The 19,148-nt window shown below is 44.8% G+C and overlaps 1 protein-coding gene across 1 annotated transcript in view; it reads left to right on the top strand.

The window, feature by feature from the left end:
- Positions 1-19,148, top strand: part of huwe1 (HECT, UBA and WWE domain containing E3 ubiquitin protein ligase 1) — a 37,589-nt gene that overhangs the window by 14,820 nt on the left and 3,621 nt on the right. The window contains exons 33-75 of the mRNA XM_079478068.1: positions 40-162; positions 1,042-1,137; positions 1,283-1,552; positions 1,746-1,898; positions 2,009-2,136; positions 2,640-2,721; positions 2,802-2,978; positions 3,335-3,488; positions 3,782-4,179; positions 4,295-4,490; positions 4,576-4,743; positions 4,873-5,021; positions 6,575-6,641; positions 6,763-6,986; positions 7,182-7,393; positions 7,468-7,650; positions 7,789-7,961; positions 8,046-8,179; positions 8,272-8,347; positions 8,432-8,530; positions 9,007-9,134; positions 9,224-9,383; positions 9,524-9,752; positions 9,869-10,047; positions 10,121-10,210; positions 10,302-10,462; positions 10,633-10,678; positions 11,378-11,734; positions 12,172-12,382; positions 12,490-12,614; positions 12,707-12,930; positions 13,124-13,518; positions 13,630-14,284; positions 14,446-15,112; positions 15,346-15,440; positions 15,535-15,691; positions 15,970-16,102; positions 16,319-16,524; positions 16,716-16,969; positions 17,958-18,060; positions 18,377-18,526; positions 18,606-18,851; positions 18,960-19,077. Coding sequence (XP_079334194.1) covers positions 40-162; positions 1,042-1,137; positions 1,283-1,552; positions 1,746-1,898; positions 2,009-2,136; positions 2,640-2,721; positions 2,802-2,978; positions 3,335-3,488; positions 3,782-4,179; positions 4,295-4,490; positions 4,576-4,743; positions 4,873-5,021; positions 6,575-6,641; positions 6,763-6,986; positions 7,182-7,393; positions 7,468-7,650; positions 7,789-7,961; positions 8,046-8,179; positions 8,272-8,347; positions 8,432-8,530; positions 9,007-9,134; positions 9,224-9,383; positions 9,524-9,752; positions 9,869-10,047; positions 10,121-10,210; positions 10,302-10,462; positions 10,633-10,678; positions 11,378-11,734; positions 12,172-12,382; positions 12,490-12,614; positions 12,707-12,930; positions 13,124-13,518; positions 13,630-14,284; positions 14,446-15,112; positions 15,346-15,440; positions 15,535-15,691; positions 15,970-16,102; positions 16,319-16,524; positions 16,716-16,969; positions 17,958-18,060; positions 18,377-18,526; positions 18,606-18,851; positions 18,960-19,077 — 8,351 coding nt within the window. The remainder of the gene's footprint in view (positions 1-39; positions 163-1,041; positions 1,138-1,282; positions 1,553-1,745; positions 1,899-2,008; positions 2,137-2,639; positions 2,722-2,801; positions 2,979-3,334; positions 3,489-3,781; positions 4,180-4,294; positions 4,491-4,575; positions 4,744-4,872; positions 5,022-6,574; positions 6,642-6,762; positions 6,987-7,181; positions 7,394-7,467; positions 7,651-7,788; positions 7,962-8,045; positions 8,180-8,271; positions 8,348-8,431; positions 8,531-9,006; positions 9,135-9,223; positions 9,384-9,523; positions 9,753-9,868; positions 10,048-10,120; positions 10,211-10,301; positions 10,463-10,632; positions 10,679-11,377; positions 11,735-12,171; positions 12,383-12,489; positions 12,615-12,706; positions 12,931-13,123; positions 13,519-13,629; positions 14,285-14,445; positions 15,113-15,345; positions 15,441-15,534; positions 15,692-15,969; positions 16,103-16,318; positions 16,525-16,715; positions 16,970-17,957; positions 18,061-18,376; positions 18,527-18,605; positions 18,852-18,959; positions 19,078-19,148) is intronic.

The following is a 19,148-nucleotide window of genomic DNA, read 5'->3' as shown; positions in this document are numbered from 1 at the left end:
ACTATTACAGAACACTTATTATCTTTGCTTTCCTTGCAGCTAATTGACATGGGCTTCTCCAGAGAACATGCGATGGAATCTCTTCTGAACACCAGCACTATGGAGCAGGCCACTGAGTACTTGCTTACGCACCCTCCGCCACTGCTCAGCGCAGCTGTCCGAGTAAGACCCTAACACACCTTTTTCTCTCTTGCACCGACACGCACAAGCATGGGCACAGAGACAGGTTGCACATAGTAAGAATAAGCTGGCGTAGTTACTAGGGGTGGGAGAAAAAAAATCTATTCACAATGAATAGCGATTCGAATCAATTCACAAACTCCGAAAATGTATGTTTTTAAACGTAACTAATATAATAATGTGACATCTTTGGAACAAATATGGCGGAAGTCAACTGCAGGAGCAGTAGAGAAAGAGTTAAACTGGATGATAAATCTGCTCTTTGCAGTAAGCGAGCGACAGGGAGAAACAGCGCATTCAATTTACTATACCGCAGCTGACTTATCAGTAAGTGCAAAATAGCGTTGCCACAATCTATCATTGTTTAGACTAATGAACATACTTCTGTAAATATGCATAGTTTTTTAGCCAGATAGACGCGCCGGGTGCTCTGCATTGGACTAATACACTTATATTGGTAAAATTACCGCTCTTTTAATGTACGTGTATGATAATTTTGTCATTCAATGTAGCAATGCTTGGATGTGACTGTCGAGTAACATACAGCACTAATGAGTTGCGTGTAATTACTATTATGTACTTGTTTTAATGTCTTACAGCAGAATACGTCAATGAGAATGGCTTTACTGGGCTCTCGGTTGTATAAAAATACAATATGTGACAGTTAGAAACCAAAGTACCAACACTACTCTGACTCGGTGCGCATAAGTGACGCGATGACATCTTAAATATGCTAAATAGTACATCAAGAATTTATTCTGAATCGAATCGTGACCCTTAGAAATTTTCAATTCTGAATCTAATCGTGAGGGACCAAACGATTCCCACCCCTAGTAGTTACTGTGAGCTTTGTTTCTGTAGGAGTTCACCATGTCTGAAGAAGACCAGATGATGCGGGCCATTGCCATGTCTCTAGGTCAAGAAGTTAGCATGGAGCAGCGCTCAGACTCACCTGAGGTGGGCATACACACTCATTCTGTTACTTGCATCAGTGAAGTAGGAAGTACTGAGCAGCACAGCATAGGTCTCACATGTGTACTTCACATTGACTTAGTGAAGCTTTTTTGCCACAAATCAAACCCCTGTAACTTTGTGTCCACAGGAAGCAGCTCGTCGGCGTGAAGAGGAGGAGAGAAGATCAAGGGAACGTGTGGAAGAGGAAGAGGCACGTTGTCTGGAACGCTTTCTGGAAGCAGAGCCTCTGGACACCACAGAGCTCCATTCGTTTACAGACTCTATGCTACCTGGCTGCTTCCACTTGCTGGATGAGCTGCCGGACACCGTCTACCGGCTCTGTGACCTTCTCATGACCGCCATTAAAAGAAACGGCCCTGAATACAGAGACCTCATCCTCAGGCAGGTGGTCAATCAGGTCAGTGTACAAAAAGTGCTTATTTTTACTAAAAATGTTAACTTCATGTTTGTTACATATAATGATGGGTAAGCCTATTTATAGACTTGTGAATTTCAGTCTAAAATTGTATCAGCAAAGCATTTTTTATGCATCATAGGTGTGCTTTAGACCCTATCCTCAGCTGTATGTGTGTGTGTGTATATTTACTAAGGTATGGGAGGCTGCCGATGTGTTGATAAAGGCTGCTGTGCCCCTCACCACCAGTGACACAAAAACCGTGTCTGAGTGGACGAAGCAGATGGCAACCCTCCCTCAGGCCTCCAACTTAGCCACCCGCATCCTCCTGCTCACGCTGCTCTTTGAGGTACGCTGTATTCCGCACACATGACCACCTTTTATAACACTGTTCGCCATCCTTGTTCTGCCTCCATAAGTAAACACACTGATGGAAGTTTGTGACATTCTGTGCCGCAGGAGCTGAAACTGTCGTGTGCACGTGTGGTGGAGAATAGTGGCGTCTTGACTGTGCTGATTAAGCTGTTGGAGGTGGTACAGCCCTGTTTGCAGGCTGCCAAAGAGCAGAAGGACATCCAGACACCCAAGTGAGTGTCTGTCCTTCTCTGTCTGCATGACTGATCAGTAGTTGATTTCTTTCTCAGATATCAGCATTCCTAGAAAGCCCAGCCCTGCTGACCCAAGCAAGAAACTGAGACTATGCATAAGTTTAGAAGGAGTAATGGTCTACTTGGGGCCATTTTATACGCTCTTAAAGCGTTTTAATTTCTCACATGAGACTACTTGAGTTGTACTTCAAGGTTTCTTTCGCCACAAATAGTTACAATTTAGTTTTCCCATGACTGTTTACAACATTTTCTCAGTGGAGCGTTTTAAAGGCGGAGCAACATTAGCTGGCTTTAAATTGTGTGATTGATTGACTTGCTTTTGTGTACCAGCATAACAATCATGGGTAAGATGTTAATGTGCACATAATAATGCTGATTTATGCAGCTATGCAGTTTCTAAGGCCTGGGTTTTTTCTTTTTATGTTAGCCTGTTTTCCATGTAATGTTCACTGTAATGGAACCTTGTTGGGTTTTATCTGTAGATGGATCACCCCTGTGCTTCTGCTTATCGACTTCTATGAAAAGATGGCTGTGTCATCCAAACGTAGAGCCCAGATGAACAAGGTTTGTGCCAAATAGCTAAACATGGCTGATTACGTTTTCTTGTTCTGAAATAAGAATGCCTAAACATTTTGTAATTTCAGTACCTGCAGCCCAATGGTAATAACTGGCGGTGGTTTGATGACCGCTCGGGCCGCTGGTGCAGCTATAGCGCCAGTAACAACAGCACTATAGACTCTGCCTGGAGGGCAGGAGAGACAAGCGTCCGTTTCACTGCAGGCCGTAGGAGATACACTGTCCAGTTTAACACCATGGTGCAGGTAGGAGACACATCCTGAAGCTGTACCCAGCCTTGAGACCTTTAAAGTAACTTTATTGTTTGTACATTATTTAAGACCTGCACACAAAAACAAGAGATCTCCAGAAATTGATGAACAGTACGGATGAAAGAATACATAAAGCAAACAAGCTGAATTAACAAAGTCTTCTTACAGTTTCAGTTTTTTACTAAAATAAAATACACCAACCTGCCGATGGACTTTCTAGTTTTTTTTACTCATTGTTTGTACCAGAGCAGCTTAAGAAGTGTGTGGCTGTTCACACAGCTCTCGGAATGAACTTTGCCAGTAACCATGACTTTGAGTAAGAGATCTTCCTCCATATTTGTTTGTTTCAGGTGAATGAGGAGACTGGAAACAGACGGCCAGTAATGTTAACAGTGCAAAGGGTGCCACGGATGCCAAAACCCTCTAAAGCCGGAAGTGTTACTGATACAGAGAGAGAGGAAGGAGAACAGAAAGCTAAGATTGAGGAGACTCCGACAGACACTGGTAAGGACGCAGTGTTTTCTTTTCTTCCCCCACTGGCTGTTAGAACAATTGTCTATGACTATTTGCCTCATAATAACAGCCCCATTCATGTATAATCTGCCTCATATAAAATGAGACCTCATTTCTTGTGACGTATATAATCTTAAAAATATTTTTAAATACTAGGATTAATGTAGAGATAATAGAAATATAATTGACAAATATAATTACTTCTAAGTAATAGAAATATATTAGGTGCATAAACAATTTGAATGCATTACTAAACAATGTTTTTCTTCATTGATTTTTTTAAGACTCCACGTCAGTGGCTGTGGAGATGGCGCCCCCTAAAGAAGATCTGGAGCAGAAAGATTCAGTCACGGCAGCTCCTGCTGCTGTTCAGGACCTCACTTCCTCCAGTGGTATTGTGGTGCAGGGGCTGACAGAGGAGATGGTCACCATCCTGATCCGTGCCTGTGTCAGCATGATCAGTGTTCCCGTGGACCCGGACACTCTGCATGCCACCTTGCGGCTTTGTCTGCGTCTTACGCGCACGCACCATTACGCTATGATGTTTGCTGAGCTTAAGAGCACACGCATGATTCTGAACCTCACACAGAGCTCTGGGTTCAATGGATTCACGCCGTTGGTCACACTGCTCTTCCGCCACATCATAGAAGACCCAGCAACTCTGCGACACACTATGGAGAAGGTGCCTACTTTTTGCTCACTTTTGAATTAAATCGGTATTTATTAGCCTTGAAAGGTGTGTGTTGTCTAAAATAATTTATCCTGTCAATCATAAACTTGTTCCTGTAATTTCTCAGGTGGTGCGGTCTGCTGTCACCAGTGGGGCAGGAAGTACCACTTCAGGTGTTGTGTCAGGCAGTTTGGGCTCAAGGGAGATCAACTACATCCTGCGTGTCCTCGGTCCAGCGGCATGCCGCAACCCAGAGTGCTTTACCGAAACTGCCAAGAGCTGCATCCGTATTGCTCTACCAGCCCCGAGAGGTGCTGGGACCGGTATGTTTTTAAATCCTGAAAGCCATGTGTCTCCCACATGAAGTTTAAAAGACAATTAATCTCTTGCTTCTCTTTTTTTTCTCAGCCTCAGATGACGAGTTTGAGAACTTCAGAATCAAGGGTCCAAATGCGGTCCAGTTAGTGAAGACCACACCTCTGAAACTGTCCCCGCTGCCCTCCATACCAGAGACCATTAAAGAAGTCATCTATGATATGCTTAATGCCCTAGCAGCATATCACGCTCCAGAAGAAGGTAAGAGATCTAACAGTCAGGCTCAGAAACGGACAGTAGAGCGTACCGGTGCTGTTCTATCTAGCTATCATCTGTCATCAACTTCTACTTGACTCAATGCTTGGTGTCTTCTTTCATTTGTATGTTTAGCAGAAAGAGGAGAGGAGCGAGCGGCAACAGTACCAGGGGGTCAAGACCTGTGTCAGATCCTGCAGGATGTTGGCGATGATGTCTACCAGCAGTACAGACTCACTAGACAGGGCAGTGACTTTGACTCACAGTCTGCATTCCACATAAATGTAAGAGTCTGCATGTCTACTCGGTTGTATCAAATATGTTCTTTTCTTATATTTTTCTTCTACCAAAATGTTTATGTAAGTTAACGCCACCTTTTGTGGTATGGACATGAATGATTCCCTAAATTCTATTACTTAAGAGATGCTCTGCTGTCACGTTTATAGGGAGATAGAGATTGGTTTTTTGTATGCAAACCCGGAAGCGAGTTTGCTATTTATGACGACTTTGGCCGGGATGTTAGACATCATCGCGCATATAAATCTGACAATTAATGCAACATGGGCACTAATTTCTAAATACGTAGAAGACAGATTCATTCACATAGTTATTACTTACCAGGAAACACGTTAACAATAAAGTTTTGATAAAGTTTTCAGAGGCTTGGTGACGGTGACGTTTATATCGAGCGACCATAGTTTAGTCGGTTTACAGGTAAATCTCAAAAAGTTTGAATATCGTGAAAAAAGTCAATATTTTTTTCACTCATTTCAGAAACAGAAACCCATATATTATATAGATTCATTACACATGGAATGAAATATTTTGAGCCTTTGTTTCTTGAAATTTTGATGATTATGGCTCACAGATAAGGAAAACCCAAAATTCAGTGTGTCATGTAATATTCAAATTTTCTAAGTTCATTAAAAAAAGGTTATTTTAAACATTTATGTCAGGCTTCTGAAAAGTATGTTCATTTCTATGCACTCAATACTCTGTTGGGGCTCCTTTTGAATGAATTACTGCATTAATGTGGTGTGGCATGGAGGCAATCAGCCTGTGGCACTGCTCCGGTTTAATGGAAGCCCAGGTTGCTTTCATAGCGGCCTTCAGGTTATCTGACTTGTTGGTTTTTTATGTATCTAATCTTCCTCTTGATGATACTCTATGGGGTTCAGGTCAGGTGAGTTTGCTGGTCATTCAAGCACAGTAACATCATGGTCATTAAACAAGCTTTTGGTACCTTTGGCAGTGTGGGCAGTTTTCCTGCTGGAAAATGAAATCAGCATCTCCATAAATCTTGTCAGCTGAAAGAAGCATGCAGTGCTCTACAATTTCCTAGTAGATGGGTTCGACCTTTTTCAGGATATTAAATTTTTTTGAGATGTACCAGTATAACATCGTGTTAGCTTTTTACTTCTGCTGAGTGTGTTTCGGCTTCAAAAGTAACAAATGTTGTGTTCATTTGTAAAGATTATCTTGCTATAAAAGGTTTATGGTGTTTTCAGTAGTTTTTGCAATCTTCCAAAAGTCTATTGGAAAAAAAGCATTGGCTTTCGGTCGAGGGAACCACTGCAGTGCCATGTTCCGCTTTGGCCTACAAAAATTGTCATCTGTGCGGCTCCCTATTAGAAGCAGTTAGATAAACCAGCACTGTACAAACTGGCTTAACAAAATACTATTACATTAGTGGCCGCACACACACCCATATGGCCATGATATTGAAAAAATATATCGCTGCTTTGAGAATCACGAAGTTAACCCCATGTGTATTCCTGTAATAATGTGCTCTGAAATGTGGGACTCCCTTTAACTGTGGGTGTTAATTATACATCAGACTCAGGTGTTTGCCGCAGATGGTGCTGTTGCAGAATCCTCCCAGTCCGGAACTCCTCAAGGAGAAGGTGAGAGCCACACACACACACACACACGGCTTATTCACCTTGTTGTTTTACTGTGACCAAGCTTTTTTCAAATTATCTGCTTAAACTTGCCCTTGTATTTTTATTTCTCTCTCCTCTATAGCCTCCACACCTGAGGAAATGCGTGAAGAGAAAAAGGAGCAGGAGGGAGATAAGGGGGCTGCTTCGGAGGAGAGCCGAGCTGCTAAAGCAAAGGCCAGCAAGCCTCTGATGCCAACCTCTACCATCTTAAGACTGCTGGCAGAGCTGGTACGGTCCTATGTGGGAATCGCAACGCTGATCACTTCCTACAACTACACGGCTGGCCAGTCTGAACTCATTAAGGAGGTGAGTCATTTTAGGGTTGACTCTTCACTAAGGCTGCCTTACTTGTCATTTCCATTACATTATTTCAAGAACTATGCCTACTTTTTATGTCAAAAATGTGCTTAAGGCTTTGCTTGAACTCACAAACATTATTTTGTATTCTAGTTATCTTATCTTATCGTGTATTGTAACTTTGTTGACTCTTTGTGTTTGTAGGATTGCAGCGTGCTCGCGTTCGTTTTGGATCACTTGCTCCCACACACCCAGAACTCTGAGGATAAGGACACCCCTGCACTCGCACGTCTGTTTTTGGCCAGCCTTGCTGCTGCTGGCACGGGCACTGAGGCCCAGGCTGCTCTGGTCAATGAGGTCAAAGCTGCTCTGAGTCGGGCACTGGGCATGGCAGAGGGCACAGAGAAACACGCTCGGTGGGTGTAGCTCTCTGCTCTGTATTATAAAAAATGAAATCTGAAGTAAAACTGAGGTTCATCTCTCTTTGCAGCTTGCAAGCAGTCATGTGCATCATCAGCACCATTATGGAGTCGTGTCCTTCTACCTCCAGCTTCTACAGCACAGCCACAGCTAAGACCCAGCACAACGGCATGAACAACATCATCCGCCTCTTCCTCAAGAAAGGCCTTGTCAATGACCTCGCCCGTGTGCCTCATAGTCTGGATCTATCTAGGTAGCACCCTCTCCGTCTCCATATTTTTGATGTTTTGGCTTTTTAATGTCTGTTAGATTTGCGGCCATTTGCATGCTAGTGAACAACTTGTTAGCTTTTACAATAATGCATCTCATTGGTGCTTTTGGTTTCCTGCAGTCCCAACATGGCAAACACCGTAAATGCTGCTCTTAAGCCTTTGGAAACTCTGTCTCGAATCGTGAATCAGCCGAGCAGCCTGTTTGGAGGCAAAGGGGGATCCAGCAAGAACAAGACTGAGCATGACACTGTTGGTACAGTTAGGGACAGTAACAGCAACACCCAGGATCAAGGTAACACTCGTATCATTAAGCATTTTAAGTCGAAAGGAGTACAGCTGATGTACGAATGCGTGTATCGACCAATGTTGTCCACAGGAGAGGCAGGTGAAGCAGAGCCAGTAGAAAATCGTGACCGCGGTCAAGCCACAGATGGGGACCTGATGGATGGTGAAGGAGACACTGTGGTGATTGCTGGGCAGCCTGAGGTGTTGAGCACTCAGGCCATGCAGGTTAGATGTACAGCAGATTGTAATATCGTTTCCTCAACAGCTAAAAAGCTCTCCCTCTCTCACCAGTGTTTGTTATTCATATATGCTTGTAGGTGGAGAATGAGTTGGTGGATTTGATAGATGAACTTTTGGAGAGGGATGCAGGCACTGTTAATAGCACCATCATTGGTGAGTGGTTTGATTCATGGGCAGAGATGCAAGCGATACTATGTTATTGGATATTTGTTTCTAAACGGTTCATCTGTAAATCAGTGGGACGTTCTGGAGAGGACGAATCTCAAGAGGATGTGCTGATGGATGAAGCTCCTTCCAATATGAGTCAAGCCTCCACTCTGCAGGGCAACAGAGAGGGTAGGATGTGAATCTTCTAACTACTGAATGATGTGACTTCGTAAATGGCCTAGGGGAAGAAACTTGTGTTTTTGGTAGTTGACAGGGCATGAAATAAAAAAAACACACATTTACCCACAAATGGCACTCAAAAATGAAACATTTTCATTTGCTCTCATATTGTAGTACCGTGGTAGATGTTTTATGTCTTGTGTATGTGCATTGTATGTATGCTACAGCTGGCCATCCCACAGGTATGCCATCTTTTGGCGAAAATCGCCTTTTGGGATCGAAAAATGGGTCATTATTGTGATTCGTCTAGATCAGATGAGTTTTTGAAAATGAGGGGTGGGGGGGTTTGCGAGTCTTTGGACATGAAATGAGAATCATGTGCAGATGTTGCGGGATTGATGTCCAATCACTAGCCAGTTTGCGGGTGCCTCAAATCTGTCTTGTAGAATGTGTTCTTCAATGATTTGCTCTCTTTGCTGATCTAGACTCTATGAACATTCTGGAGCCGGAGGATGAAGAGCACACACAAGAGGAAGACTCCAGCGGCAGTAACGAGGATGAGGACAGTCAGGATGAAGAGGAGGAGGAGGAGGAAGAGGAGGAGGAGGATCAGGTAATAGCTGATTAAAATATAAAGATAACAGGTTCTCAGTCATGTGATGGGGTAGAATTGTCCTCACATCTTCTGCTCTTTATGTTCAGGATGACGAAGAGGGGGATGAGGATGATGATGATGAGGGCTCAGAAATGGAGTTGGATGAAGATTTTCCTGATATCAATGCAGCCCCACACATTCGTTTTGAAAGATTTGACCGTGATGATGACCTCATCATAGAGTTCGATAACATGTTCTCATCATCAGGTTAGTAATTTAGGTTTATTTTAGTTTTTTTGCCACTAATTAGATTATGGTATTCCTTGGTTGTCTAATTTGCTGAGAATGCCAAAGTATATCTGTTTTGTTTTATAAATGTTTTTCTTTTTGCCTTTTGTACATTTCAGCTGACATCCCTCCGTCACCAGGAAATATACCCAGTTCTCATCCTCTGATGGTGCGTCACGCTGACCACGGCTCTCTGACTTTGGGGGGATCAGGCACCAACAGCAGATTGGCTCAGGGCATGGGCCGCAGCCAACGCTCTCTCCGCCAGCTCACAGCCAACACAGGACACACCATCCACGTACATTACCCTGGAAACCGCCAACCCAACCCACCGCTCATCCTGCAGAGGTGAGGTGTCTCAAATGTACTGGAGTTTCGGTGGAAACCTGTGCCTGAAATTATACTTGTTGGCACAAAAACTGCACCCTACTTTGTAAACAAATTTTGTTTTGTTTTCGTCTCAGATTATTGGGTCCCAGTGCTGCGGCTGATATCCTACAGCTATCTAGCTCTCTGCCTCTGCAGTCTAGAGGACGTGCCCGTCTTCTGGTAGGCAACGAGGACGTGCACATTATCGCACGTTCAGACGACGAACTACTGGACGACTTCTTTCATGAGCAGAGCAGCACCGGAGGACAAGCCGGTGAGTCACCCACAGACACACTGCTTTCAGTTAACGGTTTAAAATGCAGATACTAAACCCCTCTATTGTGCAGGCACCCTTTCCAGTATACCAACTGCCTTAACTAGATGGACTGATGAGTGTAAAGTTCTGGATGCTGAGAGCATGCATGACTGTGTGGCGGGTGAGACCATCTCAGAATGAATATATTACGACAACTGCTAGTTGCCAAACTCTCTGATTCTAAATGCATGTGTGGTGTTCTTGTCTCACAGTGGTAAAGGTTCCCATCCTGCAACACTTGGAGAGTTTGCGTGATGAGGAGCTAGAAGAACGGAGGGAGAAGAGGAGGAGACAGTTGGCAGAAGAGGAGGAGACAGCCAAACAGAATGAGACTTCTTCAACAGGCCAGGAGACCCAGGAGCAGAGTCTGCAGGTAAGATAGATTGAGAATTAGAGGAGAGAAAGAAAAGACATATTTGTAGTGTAAATTGGATTCAGTCTGTATTGAATTAGGACAGAGATACGAGTCAGGATACAGGTCACATGCCAAATTTAATGTGTATTTCACAGCAAGTGTTGAAAAATAGCTTTTATATCCCACAGGGCTCAGCGATTGGAACAGTCAATGGCGTGGCCGAAAACACAGCAGGTATAGCGTTGCTTCTTTTCTTAGAGAAGTTCGTGGTAATATTGAGGAATATTTCATGTTTTTGAATGTTTTATTAAGAGGTCAAATCTTAAACTGCTGGGATGAGATATTGGAAAACATTTGTTGTGTATTAGATGAAGAATTCAAGTACTGGATAAGTTCTTCTGTGGGCTGTGGGGTGAGGTAGTAGTTTGTATAGTTTTAGGATCACACCAGATCTGGGAGATAACTATACAGTCTACTGTCTTTCCCACGGTAACCGCTTGACAACTGGATCTTCTCGCCTTCCTCCATCACTGCTGCAACTGCTGCTCGGCAACAATCAATTGCTTAATCAATCAGTTGTTGCTAGGCAACTGCTTGGTTATGAACAACAAGCGTATGTGTAAAAGGGTTTAATGTAAATGAATTTATGTCATCAGGTTATTATTTTGCCAATGTTTGTAATTTGTGTATGAATAGTCATTTTCTGACTGAGTGAACCCACAGTGGCTGTGTTGTGGTGAGGTAGTAAGTTGTGTTGTTGTTGGGGATCAGTATCGTGTGGCCCTCGAAGGAGATAACTATACAATTTACTGCCTTCCTCACTGCAGACCTTACACGTACAGCCTGTGTTTCAGAGCTGCAGTCACATTAATGACCTTTATTATATTGATGTAATGCTAGTGGCATTCATTTCTTACTTTTCTGTCTGGTCAGAAGGAGAACAAGCCCAGGGTGGGGTGTCCTCCTGTCTGGACCCTCCTCGCACCTCTGAGGGTTTCCTCACAGCGCCCCCTTCAGGAGAAGTCACCCCAACCACCCCTGCACCCCACGAGCAAGCCCTTGTGTCCCTGGAGACGGCTATCAGTCAGCAGGTGCACCAGCCAATTGCAGAGCTGCTGCTGGCTGACTCAAATCCTGTTTCTCAGGGGGCATTGGCAGTGGCTGGCCTTCCTCAGCTCTCTGCACCCGATAGGCCGAATTGTGAGGCAGAAGCATCTCAGATGGAGATGTCACCTGCACCCACTATTGGTGAGAGAGCAGGAGGAGGAGCATTGGATGCAGTCAGGGAAGGTAGATTAACTTTGAATCCTGTTAAGTCTGAATTCACACACTGTGGTTATGTGGAGTACCATTCAGGTCCAGGTGGATCCCATGTTGCACGTCAATATACCAAAAACTACAAATGTCGAAATACTAGTTTAATCCCTCTGCATTCTACATGCAACTACTGCATGTATTTTCCTCATTTTGCTGTACTTTTGAAATGAATATGAAAAGTTTTGTTCCAAAATGAGAAAACACTGTTTTAAAAAAAAAATTATCTTGCATTCCAATTAAAATAAATCAAATTTAAATCCATAATGACCAAGGAAATACAGCAAACTAACACAATAAATCATGTTTTTTTATTATGTTATAACGTTTTTATTGTGTTTTATTATCTCATTTTGGTACAAAAGTCTTCATATAATGAATTTATACTGACTGAAGCTTCCATGCTGTCTCAGCTTCTCTCAGTCCAGATATTGCTGAGAGCTCAGAGCTTTTGCCAGTGGGTGTGTCTCAACTTGAGGGTTCACCAATGGATACGAGCAGTCCTGCCTCAGGAACGCAGGAAGAGCCAGCAGCCAGTCAAGCCCCACCCAATCACATGTCTCAGGAACTGTCAGGTAGTGGTGACAGCGGGCTCACAGACAGGCAGACAGATGCAGAAACAGGGTAAGCAGTTAATTCACAGGAATTGCACAGGAAAAATAAAGGGGTTGGATAAGCGTTTTGACTTTTGGAAGAAATCTTTTTGTTTGAACTTTTTGGGTTTTTTCTAGCTCAACATCGGTTTCTTCTCCTGGTGGGACCATGCCTCGAAGTGACAGTGCAGATAGCCAATCACAAGCCATCCAAGAGGAGCCCCTCCCATCCACCAGCAATGAGGAGGAAGACCCTCTGGCAGGTCTGTAATTTATATATATATATATATTAGAGCTATTTTTATGCATGTCATAGCACCAGACTTTGATGTAGTTTTTGGTCACTGCACTACAGGCATTAACCTGCCAGAAGGTGTGGACCCTTCTTTCTTGGCTGCACTGCCTGAGGACATCCGTCGGGAGGTTCTGCAGAACCAGCTTGGGATTAGACCCCCTTCTCGCCCTCCTGTGGCCTCCACACTCCCATCTACAGTTGCTGCTATGCTGGGTGGTGGGCCGGGTGTGACGGAGGTCAGCCCAGAGTTTCTGGCTGCTTTGCCGCCAGCAATTCAGGAGGAGGTATGAGAGAATGACAGCATCCATTACATAAGCCTGCTCTGATTTTATGGGGATTCAAAATGAAAAAATCAGTAGGATTTCACCCTGTTTTATTTTTGCTTTATGAAGATTATTGTCCCATTGTGTATACTACATTTAACTTGTGTTCTGAAAACTTAAAAAAAACCTATAATAAAAACATGCATGTCTCCAGGTCTTGGCCCAGCAGCGTGCGGAGCAGCAGAGGCGTGAGTTATCCCAACAACCCACACAGGGCGATCAACCTCTGGACCCCGTTACGTTCATCCAGACCCTGCCCTCTGAGCTGCGTCGTTCTGTGTTGGAGGACATGGAAGACAGTGTGTTGGCGGTCATGCCCCCAGACATCGCAGCAGAGGCTGCAGCACTGCGCAGAGAACAGGAAGCCAGGCAGAGACAGCTAATGCACGAAAGGTTGTTTGGACACAGTTCCTCTTCAGCCCTCTCTGCAATTCTACGTTCCCCTGCCTTCACCAGCCGACTTGGTGGCAACCGTGGGGTACAGTACACTCGACTGGCCGTGCAAAGAGGAGGGACGTTTCAAATGGGAGGAAGCGCTAACCACAGCCGGTGAGTTTAGTGAAGACGAATAGAACACAATTCGAAATACAGCCTGAAAGTATTTTTGAATTGAACATGTGCAGTGCGTTTCTCATAAACCTTTTTTGTTGTGAAATTTAGCCCTTCTAGTTCTAATGTCGATTCGCTCCTCCGCCTTCGAGGACGTCTCCTACTGGACCATGAGGCCCTGTCTTGCCTACTAGTTCTGCTGTTTGTGGACGAGCCCAAGCTGAACACCAGCCGTCTTCACAGAGTGCTGCGTAACTTGTGCTACCACTCACAGACACGTGGCTGGGTTATTCGCAGTCTCTTGTCCATCCTCCAGCGCAGCAGCGAGAGCGAGCTCTGTCTGGAAACCACACGCATAGAAGAGTCTCGTGGCAAACGTTCACTTGCCCAGGGCTCTTCTGGTAGTGGAAAAGGCTCCTCTTCATCCCCACAGGCAAGTGTAGCATCATCCTCATCTTCCTCTCTAGAGCTGTTGAACAGAGTGGAATCGCGCAGTTCCAGTCAGCTCTCCTGGCTGTCTGTATCCATGGATGCAGCTCTGGGATGCAGGACCAACATCTTTCAAATCCAACGAGCGTCGGGCAGGAAGCATGCGGAGAGACATTCAACGGGAGGAGGCGTGGGCTCGGGAGGGCTTGGAAGTGGAGTTTCAGGAACGGGAGTGGCCTGTTCTGGGGCAGGAGGCGGATCAACGGTTCACATCCACCCACAGGCAGCTCCTGTTGTCTGTCGACATGTACTGGACACCCTTATACAACTGGCCAAGGTACAAGAGCATAATTTAAGATACAAGCATAGTATCAATATCTCATTTGTTTCTCAGCTAGTGTTATTTTTGGACACTGCTAAATATGCCTCCTTTAGGTCCTTTAGGCAAAGCACTTGCCAATGTATTCTTTTAAAGTGTCTCTTTTATTTTACTTTTAGGTGTTCCCTAGTCACTTCACTCAGCAGCGCTGTAAGGACCTGCTGTCCTCTTCGATATCCGAATTGGATCCACGTCTCTGTGGCAGTTTGTTGCAGACTGCCAGCGGAAGCTGTCGATCAGGCAGCACTAGCCAGAGCAATTCCTTAGCGACGCTTAGCAATCCCTCTTCATCCCACAATTCCCTTAGCTTCTGCTCCGGAACCCCACAGTCCCTGGGCATCTCCACTGACTTCTGGGATCTCCTTGTCAAGCTGGACAACATGAATGTGAGCCGTAAGGGCAAGGCCTCCATGAAGACTGTCCCTCTAGGAGGTGCTGGTGAGACAGAAGGGGCACTGTTTAGCCTTGAGGTGTCTCCTTTGGGGCAGCTGATGAACATGCTGTCCCACCCTGTGATCCGCCGTAGCTCGCTCCTCACTGAGAAACTTCTCAGATTGCTTTCTCTTATCTCCATCGCTCTGCCTGACAACAAGGCCACAGAGGTTCCAGCCAGCCACCCAGTTCCCCAGGCCTCAACTGTTACCCCTGCCACCCAAGCCACAGCAGGGTCAACGGCAATCTCTGCGGTACCTGCTACACAGAGCTCCATGGTATCCGTGCCCTCTCAACCAGTCATGACAGCAGCTGCTGTTGCAGGCAGCACCAGTGCATCTAGCAGTATTGCTGGTGAGATTTTTTTCCCCTGACTGAATCGTAGCAGGGCTTGAAAACCTTAAGCAACTGGCATTGTTGTTTTGTTTTATAACTACATCGAAATTCTAAAGTGACTTTCCGCTGAAATAAAATCAGATGTATTTACAAAGGGGCAGTCATGTCATTCAGTATTCCGGAGTGTTGTGTAATCCTTGATAATCTGCAGCCCAATGTTTTGGTTATACAGTACTTTATCACTATTTTAGCAGGGAAACAGAAACCAGCAGTGAGCAGCACGGACAATGACGCCAAACTGGCCTCTACTGGACTTACTGAGAAACAGCTGCAGCTCTCTGTGGAGGTAGTTGATGTGCACGTAGCACTGTATGTTAATCCTGGGCTCCTTTGACCCCTCTCAGCAGTCTGATTTGTAACTCCTCATGGTTTGTGCCCAGGTGCTGACATCCCACTCGTGTTCAGAGGAAGGTCTGGAGGACGCGGCCAACATCTTGCTGCAGCTGTCAAGAGGGGATGGTCAGACCCGAGATACAGTCCTAAAACTGCTTCTCAGCGGGGCACGTCACCTCGGATACACACTTTGCAAACAAATTGGTCAGTATCACTTTACTAATGATTTTTCATGTAGTATGACCCTTGTTTTTCACCGTCACTGATGCTTGGGAATGTTTTCTTCTATTCGTATAAACTATATGTAAATTAGCTTTGTGATTGTTGGGTAAAGTTGCTAGTTATTGATATAGTAGTTTGGTGGACATTGTCTTGTCCAAGTTAGAATTTAAGAGAGTTTAATAGAAAATACTCTTTTTCTTTATTTTCTCGTGGTCACGCCCTCTCTCTCTTTCTCTTTGTCTCTCTCTTCCTCTCTGTAGGCACTTTACTGGCAGAATTGAGGGAGTATAACCTGGAGCAACAAAGAAGAGCACGTGCTGATGCTCAGTCTCCTGAAGCGTCTCATGAAGACCCATCCATTACCACACGGCCCAGGGGCAAGATGACCAGCAGGTGAGGAGAGAGTTTCAGCCCTTTGTGTTGGACCTTCTATAGTCCTTTCTGTTTCCAATTGTGAAGCAATTAAAAGTTTTTGATTTCGTCTTTAAAAAAAATCTTTTAACATTAGCAAACACTTTTTTCAATTTTTTTATGTAAAGCCATTGCAGGTGTCCACAAAGGTGATTTATTACAATAAGTCTTTTGCATTGGGTCCTGTTGGGGTCACAGGTTTGATGGCTCTGAGAGCGTTGTGATTGTGGCTGCTCAGAAGCGCACGCTAGGCGGCCGCGAGCTACAGCTACCCTGCATGAGCTCACTCACGTCCAAGACCTCCACGCAGAAGTTCTTCCTGCGAGTGCTGCAGGTCATCATCCAGCTTAGAGAGGACACACGGCGCGCTAACAAGAAAGCCAAGCAGACAGGAGGAAGACTGAGTAAGTGGAAAAGCAAGCTTCAGCACAAGCCTTCGCAAATCTTTAAGAATATTTCCACACTTCACATTGAAGCTTTTAGTCGCTGTTCTCATTTAGCCCTGTTGACAGATCATGTTATGTTTACAGGTCTGTTTTGGGATTAAATCTTTCTGCAAGTTCTTCATGTCTCTGGTGTCTTCTCCTTTGCGCAGGTTCGACCAGTCTGGGCTCGGCCAGCAGTATCCAAGCTGCGGTACGTCAGCTAGAGGCTGAAGCAGATGCCATCATTCAGATGGTGAGAGAGGGGCAGAGGGCACGCCGTCTACAGCAGGCCCCCCCACCCTCTTCATCTGCATCCTCTTCTGCTGCTGCTGTTTCTGCCGCTGCATCCGCTGCTGTGGCTGTGGCTGGATCGTCTGCCCCCAGTACCTCTGCAACCAACAACCCCCCCGCTGGCGCAGCCACGGTTAGCATGGGCCGCACTGACAGCAGGCAGACTGCTAATGACTTACTCACACACATTCAGATTGCAGTGTTTGTAATGACCAGAAATGTGTGTTTATCACATCCAGAGGCTCTAAAGTCAATTTATTCACGTTACGCGTTTATATTATATTGACTTTTTTGTATTTTGAAGACATCCGCTATATATATATATTTATTTATTAACTAAAATGTTCTCTGAATGTTTAATTTTGTTTAAATGTAACAAATGACAATAAACACCAAGGGGAGACAAAGGGCTAACATCTAACATGCAGTCAAGATCTGAAAAAGGCACATTGGACAAAGAGTATTCAAATCACTGCGGTATTGACAATGTTGCCTACTAGTCATTTTAAATACGTCAACATGCCCTAAATACACATTTAATGTCATGATACTAGTAAGTCTTGTATGATCTACCATTTGCTTGCTTTTCAAATCTACATAGCCTCTAATATTTCTAACTCAGTGCTTCTAATGATCAGACATCTGAACACTGTTTGTCACGGGAGCACAGCTGTGGGCAGCTTTTCAAAGTCTTTGTTATAAAACCTACCAGAGACGCTTTTCTCCGCCCAGATCTCTCTGTTCTTCCTCTCCACTTCTCTGCCTCACTGCATTGGGGTGCATTTAATGCAGAAAGCCAGTTTTTATCAGTGATTGTGGAGTGTTATATTTTGTTTAGTGTTGCATCCAGCTTTCAGAGTTGTTCTCCTCGCTGGCATGTCTGGTTTTGTGTCAGTCTTTTATTTTTGGCTTGCCATCAATGCTTCTGTGCATGAGCCTCATTCCATCCCCCATCCCTTGCTGCAAATCTGTATGTTTTGATGCATGCTGCTTTGTCTCCAACCCTGCTTTTGGTTTTAGTCTGGGGCTACCCTACCACATCTTTTCCCCCCGCATTACACACATTACTCTTTTTGTCTCTGTCATGAATCTCACCTTGTTCTCTGGTTCCCACGGCCCAGTCGGAGGTGCACTCTGTTGCCGAGCCCCCAGCAGCCCAAAGGGACGATTCGCCCATGGATGTGGACCAGTCCTCACCCTTAGCACAGGACCAGGCAGCCCTAGGTAAGGCCTTAAAAATGATTTAAGTTGGCTTGCAATCTAAAGTTGATTTGATTACATAGAATCTGGAATGGAGGACTGTTTCTTTGCTTTATTGTTTTATATTTCATAATGGTGGGAGTTTGTAGTATATGCAGCGGTGTATATTACTCAATAATATTTTAATCTAGTATGGGCAAAATTTATCTAGATTTTGTTCATTTAGCCACAAGTAAAGTCATTTTTTTAACTGTTTATATAACGTCCCATTACGGTTTCATATGCATCATTAAAAACATTAAATAGAAGATGTTATTGAGAGGGTGTTTTGTGTGTGTAGGCGAAGAGAGCAGCAGTCAACAGGAACAGGAGGAACGTTTGCCTGAGCTGCCACTGTTGAGCGAGCAGCTCTTATTGGATGAGCTCTGGGACATGCTGGGAGAGTGCTTGAAGGAGCTTGAGGAGTCTCACGACCAGCATGCAGTCTTAGGTCCGAAATAATATAACATCTCAACAGCTTGATTAAAGGTTATTATTTGACACTGACAAATCTCTGTTTTCTCCTGTAGTGCTTCAGCCAGCGGTGGAGGCCTTTTTCCTGGTTCACGCAACCGAGCGCGAAAGCAAACCACCAGTTCGAGACACACGGGAGAGTCAGCTGTCACACATCAAGGACGAGCCTCCTCCGCTTTCCCCGGCCCCTCTTACTCCCGCCACCCCCTCCTCCCTGGACCCCTTCTTCTCTAGAGAGCCCTCCTCAATGCACATCTCATCCAACCTACCTCCAGACACACAGAAGTTCCTGCGTTTTGCTGGTGAGCCACTCAGATACAAGCTGTCGCTTGCTCCCTCATGGAGGAGAGAGGTTGTTGAATACTGATGAAGGCTGTTCTCAGTATGAACTCTCTCTTTCTCTTTAACAGAGACCCACCGCACAGTGCTGAATCAGATCCTGCGTCAGTCCACCACTCACCTGGCAGATGGGCCATTTGCTGTTCTGGTCGACTACATCCGCATCTTAGACTTTGATGTGAAACGCAAGTAAGACCCTTGATATCTGAGATGTTCTGTTCATTTTTTTCTTTTTACTCTTTCCGTCTCACATGTAATTT

This window comes from Barbatula barbatula, assembly GCF_947034865.1.
Source record: "Barbatula barbatula genome assembly, chromosome: 17".
NCBI classification, from domain to species: domain Eukaryota; kingdom Metazoa; phylum Chordata; class Actinopteri; order Cypriniformes; family Nemacheilidae; genus Barbatula; species Barbatula barbatula.
This window is presented reverse-complemented; position numbering and strand designations above follow the sequence as displayed.